Raw genomic sequence first — 21,522 nt, 5'->3', positions numbered from 1 at the left:
TGCAGCTCGGCCTTATCTCATCGTCTGTCTCAACAATCAATGGTCTGACTCTTTTTTGAAAGAGTTCTTCTAAAATTCAGACCGTCCAAAAGTAATGGTGAGATCCCACACTGTTGCACGCTGCTGTGTTTTGCTCACAACAGCTCCCCGCGTTCGCTAGAATTGGTTTCGAGCTACGCACATAACTTTAAAAACACAATTTCGGACACAATTATGAATGGAACCGTCTTATGCACATGGGTTCACATGTAAGGCATGGGCTCTCTGAATCTTTCCTCCAGCACATAGGCGTTCGCGATGGTTCCACACATGAGTTACGGTTAGAATTGTGTTCATGAACTTTTTTTATGAAAGGTTTGAATGGGATTGCATTCATCTCTTTCGTGTTTTTTAAAGGGGATCGATCACAGGTTTATCTCACAATGCGGATATCAATTGGGGTGCACACAATTTTGAGGCAATCCATAGTAAGCAGTGCTATAACTACACACATGCATAATTCATCTCTTTTATTTTTTTAAGAGAGATCACAGGTTCATCTCACAATGCGGATATCAAGATGCAGGTTGCACACGATTTTGGGCAATCCATAACAAGTGGCGCTACAACTACACACATCTACAAATAAATACACAAACTCACTCACATTAAGGGTGGGTGTAAGGATAGTGAATTTTTCATGCATATCACCATCATGATCCCCGCGAAGCCTCTTCTCTCTCTTTTTTCCTAACCACCAAAAAAGATTTTATTAATCAAATGTAGAAAATACATCGATGAATAGGGACAAAAGCAAGACCAAGGAGTACCTAATGGTTGTGGCCCTCTCCTACCAAGTAAAATGTTTGTGTTCGAGTCTTATCGCTGCGAATTGCAGTACCTTTATTCCAATCCTGTCCTTGCCAAAAAAAGAAAGAAAGAATAGGAACAAAAGCAAGATGACATCACAACGAGGTTCGCATGCTACACTCACGACAATCATATGACACTTAAACCCCCAAAAGCCTCTTCTTCATCACCACAACTCACGACAATCATATGACACTTAAACCCCCAAAAGCCTCTTCTTCATCACCACACTCCAAACCATCTTTTTTTTTTTTGATCCGCTCCAAACCATCTTTTTCACTCCGCCCATAATGCATGTTTGGACTGGAACCATTGCACATGGCACGTACGCACAAAAACCGTGTTTGGCAATTATCTTCTCCTCATGCCCCATCAACACGTACCACCCGTTAGAACCAATCAAGCGGTCTTCTTCAAACCCACCATGTGCATAAACCATCAAAACCACCAATAAATTGTAATTGTTCATATACACTCTTGAATCAAATTGATTGTGAATATAGCGGGTCCCATGAGATAAAGAGTGAAGGAGGAGAAGAAGAAGAATATGCGAGACAGTTCCCTTGATTTTAGGATGAAAGGAGGGTGCGGAGAGTAAAAATTAGTCGGTGGTATTTAGTCACCATCACATGGTGCCCAAACATTATTTTCGATCATACGTTTTTGTACAGTATTAAGGCTTCGTTTGTTTTGATGTAAAATGTTTTACGATGTAAAATGTTTTCTATGTAAAATGCCTTTTCAGAAAATAAATTTCAAACTTTTATTTTCCGGTGTTTGGTTGACACTTGAAAATATTTTCGGAAATCAACAAAATAGTGTAGAGAAGGAGATGGGGAGTTTACGGTGGAGAGATATGAGATTATTCGAATTGAACGTAGATCAAGACTGACAATTGAGGAAATTGAGCAGTGAGAATTGCAGTACTAGAAGGCAGCGGGTTCATTTCGGAAAATAACTTACGGAAGATTTAAGGGTAAGTTATTTTCATCCAATTGATGGAAAATGTTTTACATGTAAAATATTTTTCTCATTTTTTACACAACCAAACACCGAAAAATAAATGAAAGTATTTTACGTCCAAACAAACGGAGCCTAATTGTATGAATTTCAGAAAAATATATGGTAAAAATGAATGTTCGGGCAATATGTGGCGGTGTTCCGATACTTTCTCCTCCATCCAAAACAAGGAAAATGAGTTATAGCTTTTTGTTGACAAAATGCTGATCCTCCAATTCAAGCCAACCATTTCATTTTTGATGTAATTTGACAAGAAGTTTGAACTTTGCCAAATGTTGCCATTTCTCTCAAGGCAACGGGTTAGCCCCCGCTACTCTCTTTCTTTTCCGGTAAAAATCCCAATATTAATTCTTGTGAAATGTCACTTTTTGGTAAAAAATTAAAATAATTTTCAGTGTGACTTTCTTGTTCTCGTACTATATTAAAGATCTCGATTAGTTTCTTTGAATTGGTGCAAAACCATTTAGAAATTCATACACGAAATCTTTTACTAGGTTTTTTTTTTTTATCTGAATAATAATATGATTTTAAGAATGTTTTGGATTCTCTCCCTCCCATATAGAACAATAATTTTCTCATAATTCAGGAGCCAATGTTTTGTTCTGCCTAATGATACAATGTTACCAGTATAAATTAGATTACTGCGAGAGCCATCCTATTGTTCATAGGAATTGATATTATGTGAGCTGGATAAAATCTTCTCATACAGACACCTTAATTAGCCAATATTTTTCTCCTAATAACCAGTGAATTAATTAATTCACTCATAAAGTCACATATTCTTTCAACTATCCATTAATTTGAACAAACACTTAAACAGGGTCATGTATGGAGGAACGAATCGGCCAACATCTTTCCAAGTTGAACCTCAGCTTGAGTGGTTAGATGCACATAATCTGGTTCCAGCTGCAGCCCCTTGGCATCAACACATTTCACATTTCTTAGGTTCAATCCCAACTGACCTTCTCTCACTTTCCCAATAAAACGTCCTTGTCCTGATGCTAATGCCACCTACGTACCCATCAAAACATGCTTAAATGTGAAATCTCACGTCGAATAAACATAATGAATAAATAATTTTAACATAATACGTATGGTATCAGATTGATCATCAGCTACAGGCTGAAGATTCATGTCACACAGATGTGTATGAAAGATACCCGTAATGAAAGTCATAAAATAACGAGTAGCCAGACATGCACAATTTATGTCACGCAGATGTGTACGAAACAATCCAATACATGTGGACTACGCAAATTAATGAGGAATTAATGTCTTGACCACATGCACCGAACGATTTCAAAAATGTTTTATGTCTAGATGGCCATGCCACCTTACGGTAATGACATCTCATTATTTTAATTTTATGATAATGAGATTTTCTTTTCTGTTAGAATTAAAAAAGAAAAGAAAATAGACATGGCATTTCAAGATTGTATTTACCTGAATAATTGTAAGCAATGGAGACTTCAAATCGGACCGCACATTCAAGAAAAACTTCTCCAATCTCGCTTTATACAACTCAGCATCCTGTAAACTCAACGTATCGCTCTCCCCCTGATACCACAACATCCCCTTGATCTTCCCTCCGCCTTGCGCGGCGGTGATTGCCCTCCTCACCAACTTGCTATACAAAAAACCGCCCCGGCTCCACTGGCCGATCGTGGTCGCACCGACCGCGCAGGGAACCAATCCCACCACTCCGAGGCCCGGGTCGCGTGCCAGCACCGAGTTGGCGAACGCCATCCCGGGCCCCACCCCGACGGTTGCGTACACGTCGATGTCCTTGTGGAGCGGCTCGGCTGCTGGAACCCACGCGAGGGTTGCCGTGAGCCGGAGGATTTTTGGGTTGGGCCTACACTCGGGTGGGACGAAGCCGTCCCAGGTGTTGTTTCTCGTTGCGCCTCCCCGGCCGGACATGTTGCTCTGTCCGGCGAGGATGAAGATGCTGTTGGGTTGTGATGAGGCAGGGAGTGCTAGTTGGGCGTGAGCCAGAAGCGTCAAGAAAAGAAGAGTGAGCATTGCTTTCTTTGTGGCTTAGATTAGAGCATCAATTATCGGGATGGATAGTGCAAATGTGAACTGTATATTGGTTTTTAAAATCAACTAATCAAACCCTTACTAATATCGGAATGAGTTGATTTTTTTAAAAGAATTTTTAAAATTTCATTTTAAACGAATTGAACGACTCCGATTATTTGTGTGGAACTCCGATTAATTTAGTATCAAAATTTATGTCAACTTTTGTGTGAGGAGAACCGGCCTTTTTTAATAGATATACTCTAGTCTTGTGTCAGTGATTTAAATGGAGTGACAAAAATCATGCATGAACGTTGCTTGGAAGGTGGGAGGAGGCATCTGCAACTTACACGACATTAATTAGAATGGACATTTTAGGCGTCCAAATTAACCTATGTTTACAGACTTGGACATAAATTTAATTTGGATTTTATTATTGGGTTTCTTGTTTAGTCTAAGTTATTATTCATGTTTTCATGAAAGTTTTCCTCATATGTTTAGATTTCTAGGTCACTAAGTCTTATAGCCTATATAAAAGCATTCTAGGGTTATGATTTAAACACATCAATGAAAACGAGCTTCTTGTCAATTATCTCTTTTTACATGGTAAGATCTAGGCCTTGAGGGATACTCGTTCTTGACGGGCAGCCTAAGCTTCACTGATATCCGCCGATCACTGATCATAGTATACTTCGTCAAACTCCTTCTCGCTTTCGTTGCCTCGTTTCAAATGTTTCTATCACAACTTTCTTTATATCGTCACTCACCATGCCTCTTTACCCCTAGTACTCGTGGGCTCTATCAACCCGGGTTTTTCCACCTTAAGATTCCTCAAAGTTTTGACTAAGGGCTCTCTCATTCCGAGTTTTTCCACCTTAAGATTCCTTAAAGTACTCCTGACTAACTTGTTTCGTACGTACATGAAATCTTTTAAAATTTTAATTATTTGAATAATAACCTGGTTTTAAAAGGGTTATGTAGCAACATGATGAGGCAGATTTTTTTCCTCTTCCTTTTTTTTTTTTCCCTTGATGTATCCTTGTTGAGTAATAAAGTAATTTTTTTCCGATAAAAAAAACATGGTTTTAAAAGCGTATTTGCTCCCGTAACTGTCTCAAAGAATACAATAAATTTCTCACAATATATTCATGACCCAATTTTCCCCCCCTAGACGATAGGATGTTACTAGTATGTAATTAGTAAAATTTAGATTAACACGAGGGAGAACATTTTGCCGTCAATATTAAGCGATGGTAATTAAAATATTATCATACGACACCCTTTAGCCAATGTTTTTAATTTCCTAATAACCAGTAAATTAATTTATTCGCTCTCATAAAGTCCCTATATTCTTTCAACTATCCATTAATAATTTCAAGTACTTAAACGGGTTCAGTATGGAGAAACGAATCGGCCAACATCTTTCCAAGTTGAACCTCAGCTTGAGTGGTTAGATGCACATGATCTGGTTCCAGCTGCAGCCCCTTTGCATCAACACATTCCACATTTGTTAGGTTCAATCCCAACTGAGCTTCTCTCACTTTCTCAATGGAAGGTCCTAGTGCTGATGCTAATGCCACCTGCATACCCATCAAAACATGTGTGAATGTTAAGTCCTGTGTCAAATAAACATAATCACTAATGGGTTAACTTTATATGTTGTCAGACAGATCATCACTTAATTACGAGCTTAAGATTTAAAGTGCATGGGACCTAATTCATTTAATTTTTGTATCGTGCCCAATTGATGTGATGTGAATTCGTTTCTTTGAGAAATTTTGGGTGCAAATTGGGTATAATCCACGTGGTACTCAGTAGCCCATCCGAGCTGTCAAAACGTGTTTTACACAACGTAAGTGTTAAACACACAATGATTGATCAACAGTCAACACAACACAATACTTCCAAACACACAACCCCCCCCCCCCCCCCCCCCCCCCCCCCCCCCAAAAAAAAAAAAAAAAAAAAAAACCAACAACATACATACTCCCACGTACTGATACTTTAATGAGATACTTTTTTGGAGAATTTAATGGGTTAAAATACCATTGCTCTTTGAATCCAGTTTCAGGCCTAGTTAAGTTGCCTTAACAATCCGTGTAGATTATTATTATTATTATTTTCTTCAATTTTTTTTTAAAATTTTTGAGTCAATTTTTTGTGTAAATTATTAGTTCATCTCATCTTTTCAGTAAAAAAATACCTTCATGACTAAATTTTATTTATTTATTTTTTTTGGAAAGTTGATTATTATAACCAACCAAACGAGGGGAAAGAAGGGCAAGGGAATGACCTTTTTTTTTTTGGTAAGTGCAAGAGAAATGACCTCAAATCATACAATTTCAAAAACATATACGTCCGGATATGAACGCATACATTTGTGCACCTATCATATATGGCTCTTACAATGGCTTTTCAAGAATTTACCTGAATAATTGGAAGCAATGGAAGCTTCAAATCGGACCGCACATCCACGAAAAACTTCTCCAATCTCCCTTTATACAGCTCAGCTGCCTCTAAACTCCCCGTGTCGCTCTCCCCCTGATACCACAACATCCCCTTGATCTTCCCTCCGCCTTGCACTGCGGCGCTAGCCCTCCTCACCAACTGGCCGTATAAAAAACTGCCCCGACCCCACTGGCCAATCGCGGTCCCGCCAACCGCACAGGGAACCAATCCCACCACGCCGAGCCCCGAGTCGCGCGCCAGCACCGAATTGGCAAACGACATCCCGGGCCCCACCCCGACCGTTGCGTACACGTCGATGTCCTTGTGGAGCGGCTCGGTCGCGGGAACCCACGCGAGGGCTGAGGTGAGTCGGAGGATGTTTCGGTTGGGCCTGCATTCGGGCGGGACGAAGCCGTCCCAGGTGTTGTTCATCGCTACGCCTCCTCGGCCGGACATGTTGCTCTGTCCGGCGAGGAGGAAGATGCTGCTGGGCTGTAGAGAGGTAGGGAGTACTAGCTGGGCGTGAGCCAGAAGCGTCAAGAAAAGAAGAGTGAGCATTGCTAGCATTGATAGTGAAAATGTGAAATTTACATTGGTTTATAAATAGATATATGTGCTCCTATGCCAGTGATTTGAATAACAATATCCATAAACGTTTGGTGGGTTGGAAGCATTTGTAAGTAATATACTACTACACGAAACTAACTAGATGGATTTATATGTCGGAACTTATCTTTATAGATTTGGACACAAATATGTCTTAAACAAAGTTCGATTCACGTGGGTGACGGATCCGTCATTGTTTTGATGGGCTCACGAGCATCAAAACGACTTTTAACACGTCGACTTTGTTCAAATCTGTGCAGGTAGCATTGTTAATTTGTTCTTTTTAAAACGAAGATTTGTTTTGAATAGGAGAAAAGCAGAGTTTGCCAAAAAGGGGTTGAACTCCGAACTATATTCACTCTTTGTCACTCTTGGATAAGCTTATCATGTTCTGAATACAAGGTAAATATAAATGATTGGCCAAATGATTATGCGGTTGGGGATGGGAATTTGGCAGAAAGCCCATAACACTAACGCCCGTTTAGCTTTTCTCGAGATTAAATTCTTTTCACCGTTTGTGAAAAATTCCACGTTTCTACCATCGCTTTATGGGGCCCTATTATGTGTTTATTGTTGATTTGAACTGCTCGTCTTGTAAGCCTCACATACTATGTATCTAAGCAAAAAAAAACTTGATCGGGTATCGATAAGTATATCAGAAATTCAAATTTGTTTTATAAAATGGACAGTTTATTTTTATAAGTATTGACAAATTCAGATTGTCCATTTTATAAACCAGAATTTAAATTTTGATATCCTTATCAATCTCCAATCAAGCTATTCATCTTGTAAGTCCCACATGACAAAACTACTATTGTGGATCTTACGATTTGAACGGTTCAGATTAGAGCATTACTTTTTTTGTGGCTTAGATTAGAGCATCAATTATGGGGATGGATAGTGCAAATGTGAACTGTATATTGGTTTTTATAATGAATTGATCAAACTCTTACTAATATCGGAATGAGTTGATTTTTCTAAAAGAACTTTTAAAATTTTATTTTTAAACGAATTGAACGACTCCGATCATTTGTGTAGTACTCTAATTAATTTCGTATCAAAATTTATGTCAACTTTTGTATGAGGGGACCGACCTTTTTAATAGATATACTCTTGTCTTGTGTCAGTGATTCAAATTAGGGCTGCTCGCGGTCCGGTTTGGTTCGGATTTCTAAGAATCCGAAGACCGAACTGCTAGTCATGATTTTTACAAAATGAAATCCGTGTTCGGACCAAAAGTCCAACGGTCCGGTTCCAATCCGATCCGTGATTCGCGGATCGGTTACGGTTTTGTCCACGGATTTTAGCAAAAATAAAGTTCAAGCATATATCCCATAATAAAAAGGAAGAAGGTTACATTCAGAATTAAGTTTAACACCACCATAAAGTACTTGTTACATAAATTACCAAAGGCTTACTTCAGAAATCAAATTCAAAAGAATCTAAAACACTAATAGGATTGTATCATTGTAGTACATTACATTACATAACATAAAAGAACCGGAAAAGAAACGAATTATTGAAACTCAACTAGGGTTAACCGTAATTTATATGAAAAAACTACAATTAACTCCCTATATTTTATGTACATCTACACTATATCCCATTATTAAGATAAAATACTAAAATTGGTGGAAAAAAGTGTTAACACTACTAACAATTTATTATATTAATGCACACATATATATTATTTATATAAAATAAATATCTCACGGTCCGGTTCGATTAATCCACGGTTTCGTAATGAAAATCCGTAGACCGAACTGCGAGTCACGGTTTTCTAATTTTTCAATCCGTGTCTGAACCATTAATCCACGGACAAAATCCAAAAGGTACGGATCGGTTCGGTCCGGACCGGTTTCACGGTTCACCGGATTTTTTGAGCAGCCCTAATTTAAATAACAAAAATCATGCATGAACGTTGTTTGGAAGGTGGGAGGCATCTGTAACTTACACGAAATTAATTAGAATGGACATTTTAGGTGTCCAAACCTATGTTTACAGACTTGGACATAAATTTAATTTGGATTTTATTATTAGGTTTCTTGTTTAGTCTAAGTTATTATTCATGTTTTCATGAATGTTTTCCTTATATGGTTAGATTTCTAGGTCACTAAGTCTTGTAGTCTATATAAAAGCATTCTAGGATTATGGTTTAAACACATCATGAAAACGAGCTTCTTGTCAAATTCAGGTCAATTATCTCTTTTTACATGGTATCAGAATCATAATTAAGATCTAGGCCTTGTGGGATACTCGCTCTTGACAGGTAGCCTAAGCTTCACTAGTATCCGCCAATCACTCATATAAGTCAAACTCCTCGCTTTCGTTGCCTCGTTTCAACTGTTTCTATCACAACTTTCTTTATATCATCACTCACCTTGCCTCTTCATCACTAGTACTCATGGGCTCTCTCAACCCGGATTTTTCCACCTTAGGATTCCTCAAAGTTTTGACTAAGGGCACTCTCATCCCGAGTTTTTCCACCTTAAGAATCCTTAAAGTCCTGACTAACTCATTCGTACATACATAAAATCTTTTACAGTAAAATTTTAATTATCTGAATAATAACTGGGTTTTAAAAGGGTTATGTAGCAACATGATAAGGCAGATTTTTTTCCTCTTCCTTTTATTTTTTTTCCCTCGATGTACCCTTGTTGAGTAATAAAGTAATTTTTTTCCAATAAAAAAAATGGTTTTAAAAGTGTTTGAATTTGCTTCCGTAACTATCTCAAAGAATACAATAAATTTCTCACAATATATTCATGACCCAAATTTTTTTTTCCCAGAGGATAGGATGTTACTAGTATATAATTAGTATAAGTTAGATTAACACGAGGGGCAACATTTTGCCGTCAATATTAAGCGATGGTAATTAAAATATTCTCATACGACACCCAATATTAGCCAATGTTTTTAATTTCCTAATAACCAGTAAATTAATTTATTCACTCTCATAAAGTCCTATATTCTTTCAACTATCCACTAATAATTTCAAGTACTTAAACGGGTTCAGTATGGAGGAATGAATTGGCCAACATCTTTCCAAGTTGAACCTCAGCTTGAGTGGTTAGATGCACATAATCTGGTTCCAGCTGCAGCCCCTTTGCATCAACACATTCCACATTTGTTAGGTTCAATCCCAACTGAGCTTCTCTCACTTTCTCAATGAAAGGTCCTAGTCCTGATGCTAATGCCACCTGCGTAACCATCAAAACATGTGTGAATGTTAAGTCCCGTATCGGATAAACATAATTACTAATGGGTTACCTTTATACGTTGTTAGACAGATCATCACTTACGGGCTTAAGATTTAAAGTGGGTCCTAATTCATTTAATTTTTGTATCGTGCCCAATTGATGTGACGTGAATTCGCTTCTTCGAGAAATTTTGGGTGCAAATTGGGTATAATCCATGTGGTACCAGCAATCCATCCGAGTCATTCAAACGTGTTTTACACAACGTAAGTGTAAAAAAGCACGCAATGATTGAACAACAGTCAACACAACACGTACAATACTAAACAAAAAAGAAAAAAAAGGAAGGAACGGCAACACAACATATATACATACTCCCAAGTACTGATACAAATTGGATACTTTTTTGCTGAATTTAATGGGTTAAAACCATTAATGCTCTTTGAATCCAGTTTCAGGCCTAGTTAAGTTGCCTTAATAATCCGTATAGATTATTATTATTATTATATTATTATTATTTTCTTCAAATTGTTTATTTGTTATTTTTGAGTCAATTTTTTTTATAAATTATTGGTTCATCTTGACGAGGAGAATCGAAAAAGTAAAAAATTACGTTCGCGACTAAATTTTATTAGTATTATTATTATTTTTGGAAAGTTGAGTATTATAACCAACCAAACGGGGAAAGAAGGGCAAGGGAATGACCTTTTTTTATGGTAAGTGCAAGGGAAATGACATCGCATCGAACAATTTCAAACACATTTATATGCGGATATGAACGCGTACATTTGTGCACCTGTCATGGCTCTTAAGAAAACATCAATGGCTTTTCAAGAATTTACCTGAATAATTGGAAGCAATGGAAGCTTCAAATCGGACCGCACATCCACAAAAAACTTCTCCAATCTCCCATTATACGACTCAGCAGCCTCTAAACTCACCGTATCACTCTCCCCCTGATACCACAACATCCCCTTGATCTTCCCTCCGCCTCGCACGGCGGCGCTAGCCCTCCTCACCAACTGGCCGTATAAAAAACTGCCCCGACCCCACTGGCCAATCGCGGTCCCGCCGACCGCACAGGGAACCAATCCCACCACGCCGAGCCTTGAGTCGCGCGCCAGCACCGAATTGGCAAACGACATCCCGGGCCCCACCCCGGCGGTTGCGTACACGTTGATGTCCTTGTGGAGTGGCTCGGTCGCGGGAACCCACGCGAGGGCTGCCGTGAGTCGGAGGATGTTTCGGTTGGGCCTACATTCGGGCGGGACGATGCCGTCCCAGGTGTTGTTCATTGTTATGCCTCCTCGGCCGGACATGTTGCTCTGTCCGGCGAGGAGGAAGATGCTGCTGGGCTGTAGAGAGGTAGGGAGCACTAGCTGGGCGTGAGCCAGAAGCGTCAAGAAAAGAAGAGTGAGCATTGCTAGCATTGATAGTGAAAATGTGAAATTTACATTGGTTTATAAATAGTTATATGTGCTCTCCTATGCAAGTGATTTGAATAACAATATCCATAAACGTTTGGTGGGTTGGAAGCATTTGTAAGTAATATACTACTAACACGAAACTAACTAGATGGATTTATACGTGCGAACTTATCTTTATAGATTTGGACACAAATATGTCTGAAGCAAAGTTCGATTCACGTGGGTGGTGGGTCCGTCATTGTTTAGATGGGCTCACGAGCATCAAACGACTTTTAGCACGTCGACTTTGTTCAAATCTGTGCAGGTGGCATTGTTAATTTGTTCTTTTTAAAACGAAGATTTGGTTTGAATGGGAGAAAAGCAGAGTTTGCCAAAAAGGGGTAGAACTCCGAACTAATATTCACTCTTTTTCACTTTTGGATAAGCTTTTCATGTTCTGAATACAAGGTAGATAAAAATGATTGGCCAAATGATTATGTGGTTGGGGATGGCGATTCGGCAGAAAGCCCATAACACTAACGCCCGTTTAGCTTATCTCGAGATTAAATTCTTTTCACCGTCGGTGGAAAACTTCACGTTTCTACCATCGCTTTTTGGGGTCCTATTATTGTTGATTTGAACTGTTCGTCTTGTAATCCCCACATACTATGTATCTAGGCCAAAAAAAAAAACTTGATCGGGTATCGATAAGTATATCAGAAATTCAATTTTGTTTTTATAAAATGGACAATTTATTTTTATAAGTATTGACAGATTCAGACTGTCCATTTTATAAACCAAAATTTAAATTTTGATATCCTTATCGATGTCTGATCAAGCTGTTCATCTTGTAAGCCCCGCACAACAAAATTAAACTACTCTTGCGGATCTTACGATCTGAACGGTTCAGATCGTAACAATAAACGCTTGATGGGGTCCACAATAGGCGGTGGTTGAAAAATGAGGTTTTCACTATAGGAGAAAAACTGTCACTTACGCACTTTTAGTGATAGCTCAGTGACAACTGTTTTGTCACTGTCGTTCATATTTATTTATTTTATTATAGTAACCAACGGTGGATAGAATTTATTTTTTCCCTATTTTATAACATGTTTAGTAGTTAACAAGAAAACTGTGGAGGACACACTCTTGAACATTTTCCCTAGGATCAATACTCACACATGTTTTGTCCCGCAAAAAATAGACTAGATTTTGCAGGATTCTTGTTTTTACAACTGAACTATTATTATTAAGCTTTATCAAAAATTCCTTTTATCAAATGAACGCACAAAGAAAAGTACAGCTCTTTTTCTTTCCTTCACTACACTCAATTTTTTGCCACAATTATTTTCTGAATTAATTTCTTGACAAATGAGCGGTGTCTAACGTTCTGAGGAATGATACAAATAATTTATCTTGGAGTTCCCGCAAAGAAAAGTCTATTAAAAAATTGATTGAACTTGATCGCACACATAATTAGCTCTGAGGTAAAACAAGTGTTCTTTTAAGTTTCCCTTGTTAGATGAAAAGTGTGGAAGACACTCTTGAACTTTTTCCCTAGGATGAGTACTCACACGTGTTGCCTTGAGCTAAAAATTGATCGAACTTGATCGCACACAGAGCCGGTCCTGAGCTAAAGCAAGTGTTTCGACCTTGAACATGGTCCTTTAGTGTCCACTCAGGGCCGGCTTTGAATTGTAAGGGCCCCTCCTACTTTTTTTATCCCGGGGCCGGCTCTGAATTGTAAGGATCCCTCATACTTTTTAATCCCTTATATTATAGTCCAACAAAAGAGGCCATATTTTTAATTTTCGCTTTAAGCTCCCAAAAAGTTAGGACTGGCTCTGATCGCACATTAACAACAATGAACTAACCTTTTAAATACACGATATAAGTTGAGAATTATTTTCACTATCCACTTCGTAAAATGAAATAAGATCATTATATGTTACAGATCGAGATCTTGTTTTTGGTGAACGAATTAGAGTATCATTGTGGACCCAAAATGATAGCCAAATTTTAGAGGTTAAGAGTTTAAAAAATACTATATAGGATTAGGGTATGAAGGGAAGCTTAACTGGGAAATTAATTAAACTTGTAAGACCTTTTGACAACCTGCTCAAAGAAGTGTGAAACAAGTAAGCAAATTTTCGGAACCAAAGTCAATGTGAGATTTAAGAGAGAGATTAGCCATGATTTATTGGACCAAAAAATCTTCTCATTTGACACGCAATATCTTTTTGCCCCCACTCCAAACGTGATTAATCAAAATTCGTCAAATGGTGTAAGAATTTCAATTTTTACCTATAACAATCAAATGGTTATCGATCGGTTTTTGTTGGAAAGCTCATCGTTGGTGTAACCACTATTCCAACTGCGCTTATCTAAGTTTTGCGTCCGCATATCTGACACGGTGTATCCTTTGTTTTCCACGTCATTTGTTTTTTATATTACGATGTAGTCGGGGTGCACAAGGCTTTTACTCTTGTCATTGTAATAACTGCTTATAGTGGATTGTACGTGACCTTGTTATTAATAATGAATTTGTTAATGTTCAAAATAAATTAAAAAATAACAATTAAAGAACTAAATTTGGGGTGGGGGCTAGTGGAGAAGGCCTCCAACGTAATTAGGAAACCTGGAGGGGGCATTATTCTTGAGGGGTCTGGGCCGGGGCCGGAGGAATGAACCGGCCAACATCTCCCCGAGTTGAACCTGTGCTGAAGTGGTCAGGTGCAAATGGTCTGGTCCAAGCTCTAGTCCCTTGGCGTCAACACATTTGACATTTGCAAGGTCTAATCTCAGTTGTGCTTCTCTTACTTTCTCAATAAATGGGCCTTGAGCCGATGCTATTGCCACCTACCAAAAACAACAATAACATGGTCAATTTGAATAACGTAACACAAACAAAAGTTTATTTTTTTAAGCTCTCAGGGACTCATTCCTTAGATAGGGACAAAGCCAGAATTGGGTCTATACTCTCAATTACTTAGAGCCATGCACACTTTGTTGTGACACGAGGCAAAAATTAGAATTTCAAAATGTTCTTCGAGGATATTGAGCAATATTTATGGGATAGAACGTGATTATAGCACCTCTAGCAAATTTTTAAAATCTCTATGGTGAAGTGACCTCACTTGCTAATGCATAGCTCCGTCCATACTTCGGCATTAGACAGGGTACATATACATAAAGTGACACAGTTACCTATGGGTGCAAAATAGCCTAAAACTTGAGTTTGAATTCGGCTCATTTGTAAACGAGTTGAGCCTATACAAACGAGCCGAGTTTTTTTAAGTTTGGCTTGTTTATTACACAAGCCTAAAACTCGAGCTTGAGCCATGCGATTAACAAGACACGCCCTGAGCTGCTCGCTTGCGGCTCGGTTTGTTTGAAGCGGTGCACACACATGATTACGTGATAAACCTCCGCAAGAGTTTTTCAGTAAAAAAAAAAAAAGTATGTCCTTAAATTTCAACTTCTACACATTTTCTTGGTAATCTCTTCCAGGCGACTTTAAATAAACGAAGAAAAACCTGGCGAATGCCTGCATATTCTCTCATGTATGGGGTGCCCCACCCCTAGTTACAGATTTTCAATAAAACCACTGAACACTAATTAACAAAGTAAAATTTTCCATTCTTACCCCACGCGTCCATGTTTTATACCCCACATGTACCAGAAATATATATTTTTTCCATCGAAAAAGGGAACTAAAAAGATTGAACAATAAAAACATCTCGAGCAATCAACAGTGTAAAGTAGCCGAAATAACCCCCAGGGGCCAAGAGGTAGCTTTAAAGCTCCGTTCTTTTGGACATAACTTAAACTTAACTTCAATCTAAAAATTGTTTTTATTTGAATTTTTTTTCGTATTTCTTAATTTTGCGTCAAATTTTTTTTGGTTATTGATTTGTTTCGACGAGAGGAATCGGAAAAGTAAAATTTTGGCACTTTTACCCAAGTATTTTGAGAAATAACCACTTTTGACATTTTTGCGCTAAAAAGTGGTTATTTCTCAAAATACTTGGATAAAAGTGTAAAATTTTTACTTTTCTGATTCCTCTTGTCGAGAAAAATCAATAACCCAAAAAAATTTGACGCAAAACTAAAAAATGCAAAAAAAAATTTAAATAAAAATAAAATTTCAGATTTAAGTTACGTCCAAAAGAACAGAGCCTAAGTGTCATCATAGATGAGGTTTAAACAAAGACATGAGTTTAAAACTTAGCAACTACTTGGGCCAAGTCGCAAGAGACAACTCTCTTGTGAATCCTCTAATTCCGGTGTGGATGACTTGTCTTTGATCAAACCGGAAAGAGTAATAGTCAGGGAGCAAGTAAGCTAGTTTGGACACCATTAACCATCGGGAAAAAAAAGTAGCCGAAATTATTTTTGGAAGCAACAGAAAAAATTATAAGTAGCGGAAATACTGGTAGGGTACCTGAATTATTGGTAACGAAGGAGACTGCAAATCAGATCTAAGATCCACAAAAAACTTCTCCAATCTCCCCTTGTACAACTCCGCATCCTCTTTGTCCACCGTATTACTCTCCCCTTGATACCACAGCATCGCCTGAATCTTCCCTCCGCCTCGCACGGCGGCGCCAGCCCTCCTCACCAGTTGCTCATACAACATACTCCCCCGAACCCACTGGCTGATCTTGGTCCCACGAGTCCCACCGACGGCACAAGGCACCAGTCCTACCACGCCGAGGCTGGAGTCGTTGGCCAACACCGAATTGGCAAACGACATTCCGGGCCCGACCCCAACGGTTACGTTCACGTCGATGTCCTTGTGGAGCGGCTCGGTTGCGGGGACCCACGTGAGGTTTGCGGCTAGGCGGAGTATCGACGGGTTGGGGCCACATTCGGGCGGGACGACGCCGTCCCAGGTGCCGTTGGTCACGCCTCCACGGCCGGACATGTTGCTTTGTCCGGCCAGTAGGAATATGTTTTTTCCATGCGAGGAGGCAGGGGATATGGCCTGAGCCAGAAGGATTAACGACAGAAAAGTGAACATTGCTTTCGTTCTTTCTTTGCTTTTTCCTCCCCTCAATGAGTAGCTGAATGGGGGTGAGCAGTTAACTCATGCTGTTATTTGGTTCACGAGATAAACTTATTCACATGGAGCCGTGAACAAGTTTTTTGCAGATTTGTGGAATCACATTTGTCCATTTTTGCAATTACTAGTTGAGATTGCTTTTCAATTTTGACCGATAAAAGTTATTTTTTTAACGGTTAAAATTAATTTTCAATTCAGACCGTTCAAAAACACTTTGAACTCACACGATTGAGCTCCGTAAACCTATTTACTCGGTATCTTCCGAAAATATATTCTCTTTGGTTCACGTTTGGATAAGCCAATAATGATGGCTTGGATGTGATAAGGATTTCCTAAATTTCCACATGCCATGTTACAAGCGTGAAAGATTTTAGTGCTAAGATTTTAGTGGTGACCAAGGCTGACTAGTTGGATTGAAAGCCAAGTTGGGCTTGGAAGCTTGTATGTTTTTTAACTACATAATAATCAAATGGTTATCGGTTGATTTTTGTTGAAAAGCTCGTCGTTAGTGGAACCACTATTACAACTGTTTATCTAGATTTTACATTCGAACATTCGACACAGAGTATCCTTTGTTTTTCGTCATGTTTCCTTTTGTTATTACCGTGTAGTCGATTTGCACAAGGCCTTAATTCACTCTTGTTGTTATAATAGCTGCTCAGAGTGCGTTGTAACCTTATTATTATTGATGAATTTTTACTATTTAAAAAAAATAACAATCAAAGAACTAAACTGGGGATGGGGGCCGGCTAGTGGAGAAGGCCTCCAACGTAATTAGGAAATCTGGAGGGGGCATTATTCTTGAGGGGTCTGGGCCGGGTCCGGAGGAATGAATCGGCCAACATCTTCCCGAGTTTAACCTCTGCTGAAGTGGTCAGGTGCAAATGGTCCAGTCCAAGCTCTAATCCCTTGGCATCAACACATTTGACATTTGCAAGATCTAATCTCAATTGAGCTTCTCTCACTTTCTCCATAAAAGGGCCTTGAGCTGATGCTATTGCCACCTACCAAAAACAACTATAAGTCTATACCATGGTCAATTTGAATAACCTGATACAAACAACAGTGTTTTTTTTTTTTTCCTAAGCTCGCAGGTCGACTCATTCCTTAGACAGGGACAGAGTCAGAATTTGTCGGTGGTGTGGTCATCATTGTCAATTACTTAGAGCCATGTACACTTCGTTATGACACAAGGCAAAAAATTAGAATTTCAAAAACGTGAAAATAACACTAAAATTATAGCACCTCTAGCAAGTTTTTTTAAATGACCTCACTTGCTAATGCATAGTTCCGTCCATACCTCGGCATTAGATGACGTATACGTAAAGTGACAGTTATCGAGGGGTGCATACAAGCCTAAAACTCGAGCTTGAGATAGGCTTGTTAACTTCTTTGTAGACGAGTCGAGCCTCTAACAAGGAGCCGAGTTTTTTGAAGCTTGGATTGTTTACTACACGAGCTTAATTAAAATTCGAGCTTGAGCTCGGCTTGATTATTTAACGGGTCAAACTGACTCATGCCATTAACAAGCCAGGCCTCGTGGTGGTCGCCTGCGGCTCGGTTTGTTTGCAGTCTTGCACACACCCGATTACTTGATAAACCTCCGCATGCAAGAGTTTGTCTGTTAAAAAAATGTCCTTAAATTTCAAACTTCTACACATGTTCTTGGGTAACTCTTCCAAGCGAGTTTTAAATATTCAAAAAAACAAAAACAAAAACAAAAACAAACCTGGCAAATGCCTACATATAATTTTTTGAATGTAGGTTGTTTATGGAAAAATTTCAAATAATTTTCAATAACGCCACTGATTGATAGTTTAACACTAACAAATAATTTTTCCCATACCTACCCCATGTGTCTATGTTTTAAGTGCCCCACATATACCAGAAAATAATTATTTTCCATTTAAAAAGGGAACTAAAAAGATTCAACTATGAAAACATCACGAGTAATCAAGAGTGTAAAGTAGCCGAAATAACCCAAGAGGTAGCTGGCAATACATATGAGGTTTAAATTAAGACATTCTGAGTTTAAAACATAACAATCACTTGAGGGCTAGGTCGCAAGAGATAAATCTCTTGTGAATTTTCTTAGTTCTGTCGTGAATGATTTATGCCTTTAACCAGATCGGGAAGGGTAATATTCAAAGTGTGCGTAAGCTGGCTCGAATATCCTTAACCGTCGGGGAAAAAAAAAATAGCCGAAATTATTTTGGGAAGCACTAAAAAAGGCGAGTAGCCGAAATAGTGGCAGTGTACCTGAATTATTGGTAATGAAGGAGACAGCAAATCAGATCTAAGATCCTCAAAAAACTTCTCCAATCTCCCCTTATACGACTCCGCATCATCTTCATCCACCGTATCACTCTCCCCTTGATACCACAGCATCGCCTGGATCTTCCCTCCGCCTCGCGCGGCGGCGTCAGCCCTCCTCACCAGCTGGTCGTACAAAAAACTCCCCCGTACCCACTGCCTGATCTTGGTCCCGCCGATTGCGCAAGGCACCAATCCCACCACGCCGAGGCTGGGGTCGTAGGCCAGCAGCGCATTGGCAAACGACATTCCCGGCCCCACCCCGGCCGTTACGTTCACGTCGATGTCCTTGTGGAGCGGCTCGGCCGCGGGAACCCACGTGAGGTTTGCGGCTAGGCGGAGTACCGACGGATTGGGGCCACATTCGGGCGGGACGAAGCCGTCCCAGGTGCCGTTGGTCACGCCTCCGCGGCCGGACATGTTGCTTTGCCCGGCCAACAGGAATATGTTTTTTCCTTGCGAGGAGGCAGGGGATATGGCGTGAGCCAGAAGGATTAACGACAGAAATGTGAACATGGCTTTGTTCTTTGATTTTTTTTTCTTCCTCTCAATGCAAGGATAGTTGAATGGAACGAGTAGTTGAGTGATGTCGTATCTTTTAATACACGCATACTTATATTTAAAAGGAAAGGAGATAGATTCTATATGAATGGAAAAGGAAAGGAGAAAGATTCTATATGAATGGAAATTTTACTTCGTCACACAGTCAGAAAAAATCTTCGATGCAAATGTGAGAGAGCGTTACGAATAACCGTTGCGTTAAAAAATGTGAGAGAGCGTTACGAATAACCGTTGCGTTAAAAATTTTCTCGCGCATGTTGGCCCAATGTGGGGAAAAATTATTGAATGGTCGTGGACTAATCTGGAGCCAAATGTTATGTGATTGGTGTATCTTGTTAGGACCATGTACTTTGTGTTGTTAATTTAAGGGACGAAATGACATTGGACACTATGAATGGTGCGAACAATGCTCCAAGCCTCCAAGAGCACCGAATAACCTCCTCTAAATGTGGAGCACCCTCATGACAGGCCATCTACGTGATCAGAGTCTTCTTATGTGGCTAGGGCTGTCCACGGTCCGGATTGGATCGGATTCGTATGAATCCAATCTTAATCCGTATCTTACGGTTTTTAGAAAATGCAATCCAATCCTAATAAAAAATCTCACGGTTCGATCCGGTTTTGTTCACGGATTCCCTTCCAAAAAAATAAAATGATGCGACCCCTAGTGTGGTGCAAAATGAGACTCGTAATTAAGGGATTTATTTGACGATCTAAGCTGTGAAATTTTATAAAATTAGATATGTTTAAAATCCGTATAAAAAAGGAAGTAGATATCGTATCAATATTCATCCAAACGAAGCATAATTGTCAAAAAAAGAAAATAAAAATGACAGAGGTAGAGATGACAGCTGATCCCATCAAGCAGCTCCTAAAATCCTCAAATGGAGCACTGAGGTAGTCGTCAATTTCCATTGTCCCCACTTTAGTGAACAGTATTAAAGAATAATTTCATGTTTTTGGTGGACTCTGTTTTTTTTCCTAAGCGTCTCTATCTTGGAGTTATTTTCCAGAGAATAAACAGGGCAGTGCCAAGAGTCGCGGCGCTAATTAAAATCAAACAGGAGCTGGTGGAGAAGGTCACGAATGCAATTACGAAGGCTCTGTTTGGAACTTAGGGAAAGGAAAAGAAAGGAAAGGAAAATAAAAGAGAAGAAAAATGGGAGAAAAATTTACTATTCACTACACTCAAAATCTTTATTTTCTTCTTTCTTTCTTTACAACCAAACAATAGGAGGGAAAATTCTTTAATTTTCCTTTCTTTTCCCTGAGTTCCAAACAGAGCCGAAATTGTTTGGGGGCATTAAATTGCTTTCGAGGGAGCCGGATCAGTTCTGAGGGAATGAACCGGCCAACATCTCCCCGAGTTGAAGCTGTGCTGGAGTGGTTAGATGCAAGTTGTCTGGTTCCGGCTCCAATCCCTTGGCATCAACACATTTCACATTTTGATGGTCAAGCCCAACTGAACTTCTCTCACTATCTCAAGAAAACGTCCTGCTTGTGCTAATGCCACCTACCAATAACAACCGTAAAAAAAGGATCAGTTTCTGAGTAAGTTGGTCCGAACACTTTATGTTGGTCGCGGGCTAGCATCTTGCCTACGCGGGTCGAACCATGGCACTTGGGGTCTGCTACGCTTTAGTACAATGAAATAAAGTTGCGTCTTTACCACTACTTGCGGGTTTGGGTAAGATGGTAAGTGCTTGATTCTAACACTTTAAACTACGAAAGAACAGAATCAAATACTACGCACCAAACGTTAATAACGTGGGATATGCAACTTTTTTTTTAAAAGCAGTGGGATATGTGACATGTAGGTAAAATGATATCAGTGAAAAAGAAAATTTTTGTTTTTATTTTACGGTGTTTGGTTGGTAATTGAAAATAATTCTTGGCAACAAAATATTTTTCTAGACATGGGTTGTCTTGGTATTCTTGGGATGGCAAAGGAAAAATTTGTAATTTCAATTGTGGGATTACAAAGGAATCAGAGACTTTTATCTCCTGTTGACCTGTGGTCTGCCCGAGAAACAAAAAG

At 39.2% G+C, this 21,522-nt stretch overlaps 5 protein-coding genes across 6 annotated transcripts; all 5 read right to left on the bottom strand.

The window, feature by feature from the left end:
• Positions 1 to 2,502: 2,502 nt before the first annotated feature.
• Positions 2,503 to 4,102, bottom strand: LOC131334898 (probable carbohydrate esterase At4g34215). The gene is made up of 2 exons (XM_058370206.1): positions 3,313 to 4,102; positions 2,503 to 2,880 (listed from the first exon to the last, which is right to left on the bottom strand). The coding sequence occupies exons 1-2, from the start codon at positions 3,889 to 3,891 to the stop codon at positions 2,692 to 2,694; spliced, it is 768 nt and encodes a 255-aa protein (XP_058226189.1). The 5' UTR covers positions 3,892 to 4,102; the 3' UTR covers positions 2,503 to 2,691.
• A 952-nt stretch (positions 4,103 to 5,054) lies between these two features.
• Positions 5,055 to 7,023, bottom strand: LOC131334897 (probable carbohydrate esterase At4g34215). Its single transcript, XM_058370205.1, has 2 exons — positions 6,316 to 7,023; positions 5,055 to 5,468 (listed from the first exon to the last, which is right to left on the bottom strand). The coding sequence occupies exons 1-2, from the start codon at positions 6,901 to 6,903 to the stop codon at positions 5,271 to 5,273; spliced, it is 786 nt and encodes a 261-aa protein (XP_058226188.1). The 5' UTR covers positions 6,904 to 7,023; the 3' UTR covers positions 5,055 to 5,270.
• A 2,766-nt stretch (positions 7,024 to 9,789) lies between these two features.
• LOC131334896 (probable carbohydrate esterase At4g34215) lies at positions 9,790 to 11,771 on the bottom strand. Its single transcript, XM_058370204.1, has 2 exons — positions 10,982 to 11,771; positions 9,790 to 10,142 (listed from the first exon to the last, which is right to left on the bottom strand). The coding sequence occupies exons 1-2, from the start codon at positions 11,567 to 11,569 to the stop codon at positions 9,945 to 9,947; spliced, it is 786 nt and encodes a 261-aa protein (XP_058226187.1). The 5' UTR covers positions 11,570 to 11,771; the 3' UTR covers positions 9,790 to 9,944.
• Positions 11,772 to 14,036: 2,265 nt separating this feature from the next.
• Positions 14,037 to 17,250, bottom strand: LOC131333589 (probable carbohydrate esterase At4g34215). Its single transcript, XM_058368188.1, has 2 exons — positions 15,990 to 17,250; positions 14,037 to 14,404 (listed from the first exon to the last, which is right to left on the bottom strand). The coding sequence occupies exons 1-2, from the start codon at positions 16,566 to 16,568 to the stop codon at positions 14,150 to 14,152; spliced, it is 834 nt and encodes a 277-aa protein (XP_058224171.1). The 5' UTR covers positions 16,569 to 17,250; the 3' UTR covers positions 14,037 to 14,149.
• A 27-nt stretch (positions 17,251 to 17,277) lies between these two features.
• On the bottom strand, positions 17,278 to 19,564 carry LOC131333590 (probable carbohydrate esterase At4g34215). 2 transcript variants are annotated; one of them, XM_058368189.1, is made up of 2 exons: positions 18,870 to 19,564; positions 17,278 to 17,614 (listed from the first exon to the last, which is right to left on the bottom strand). In XM_058368189.1, exons 1-2 carry the CDS (start codon positions 19,437 to 19,439, stop codon positions 17,360 to 17,362), a joined length of 825 nt encoding a protein of 274 aa, XP_058224172.1. In that variant the 5' UTR covers positions 19,440 to 19,564; the 3' UTR covers positions 17,278 to 17,359. The 2 variants fall into 2 exon arrangements, with proteins under 2 accessions (XP_058224172.1, XP_058224173.1); XM_058368190.1 differs by having other exon boundaries at positions 17,382 to 17,627; positions 18,870 to 19,537.
• Positions 19,565 to 21,522: the final 1,958 nt, after the last annotated feature.

The sequence above is a fragment of the Rhododendron vialii genome, chromosome 7a (genome assembly GCF_030253575.1).
Source record: "Rhododendron vialii isolate Sample 1 chromosome 7a, ASM3025357v1".
In the NCBI taxonomy this organism is placed as follows: Eukaryota; Viridiplantae; Streptophyta; class Magnoliopsida; order Ericales; family Ericaceae; genus Rhododendron; species Rhododendron vialii.
This window is presented reverse-complemented; position numbering and strand designations above follow the sequence as displayed.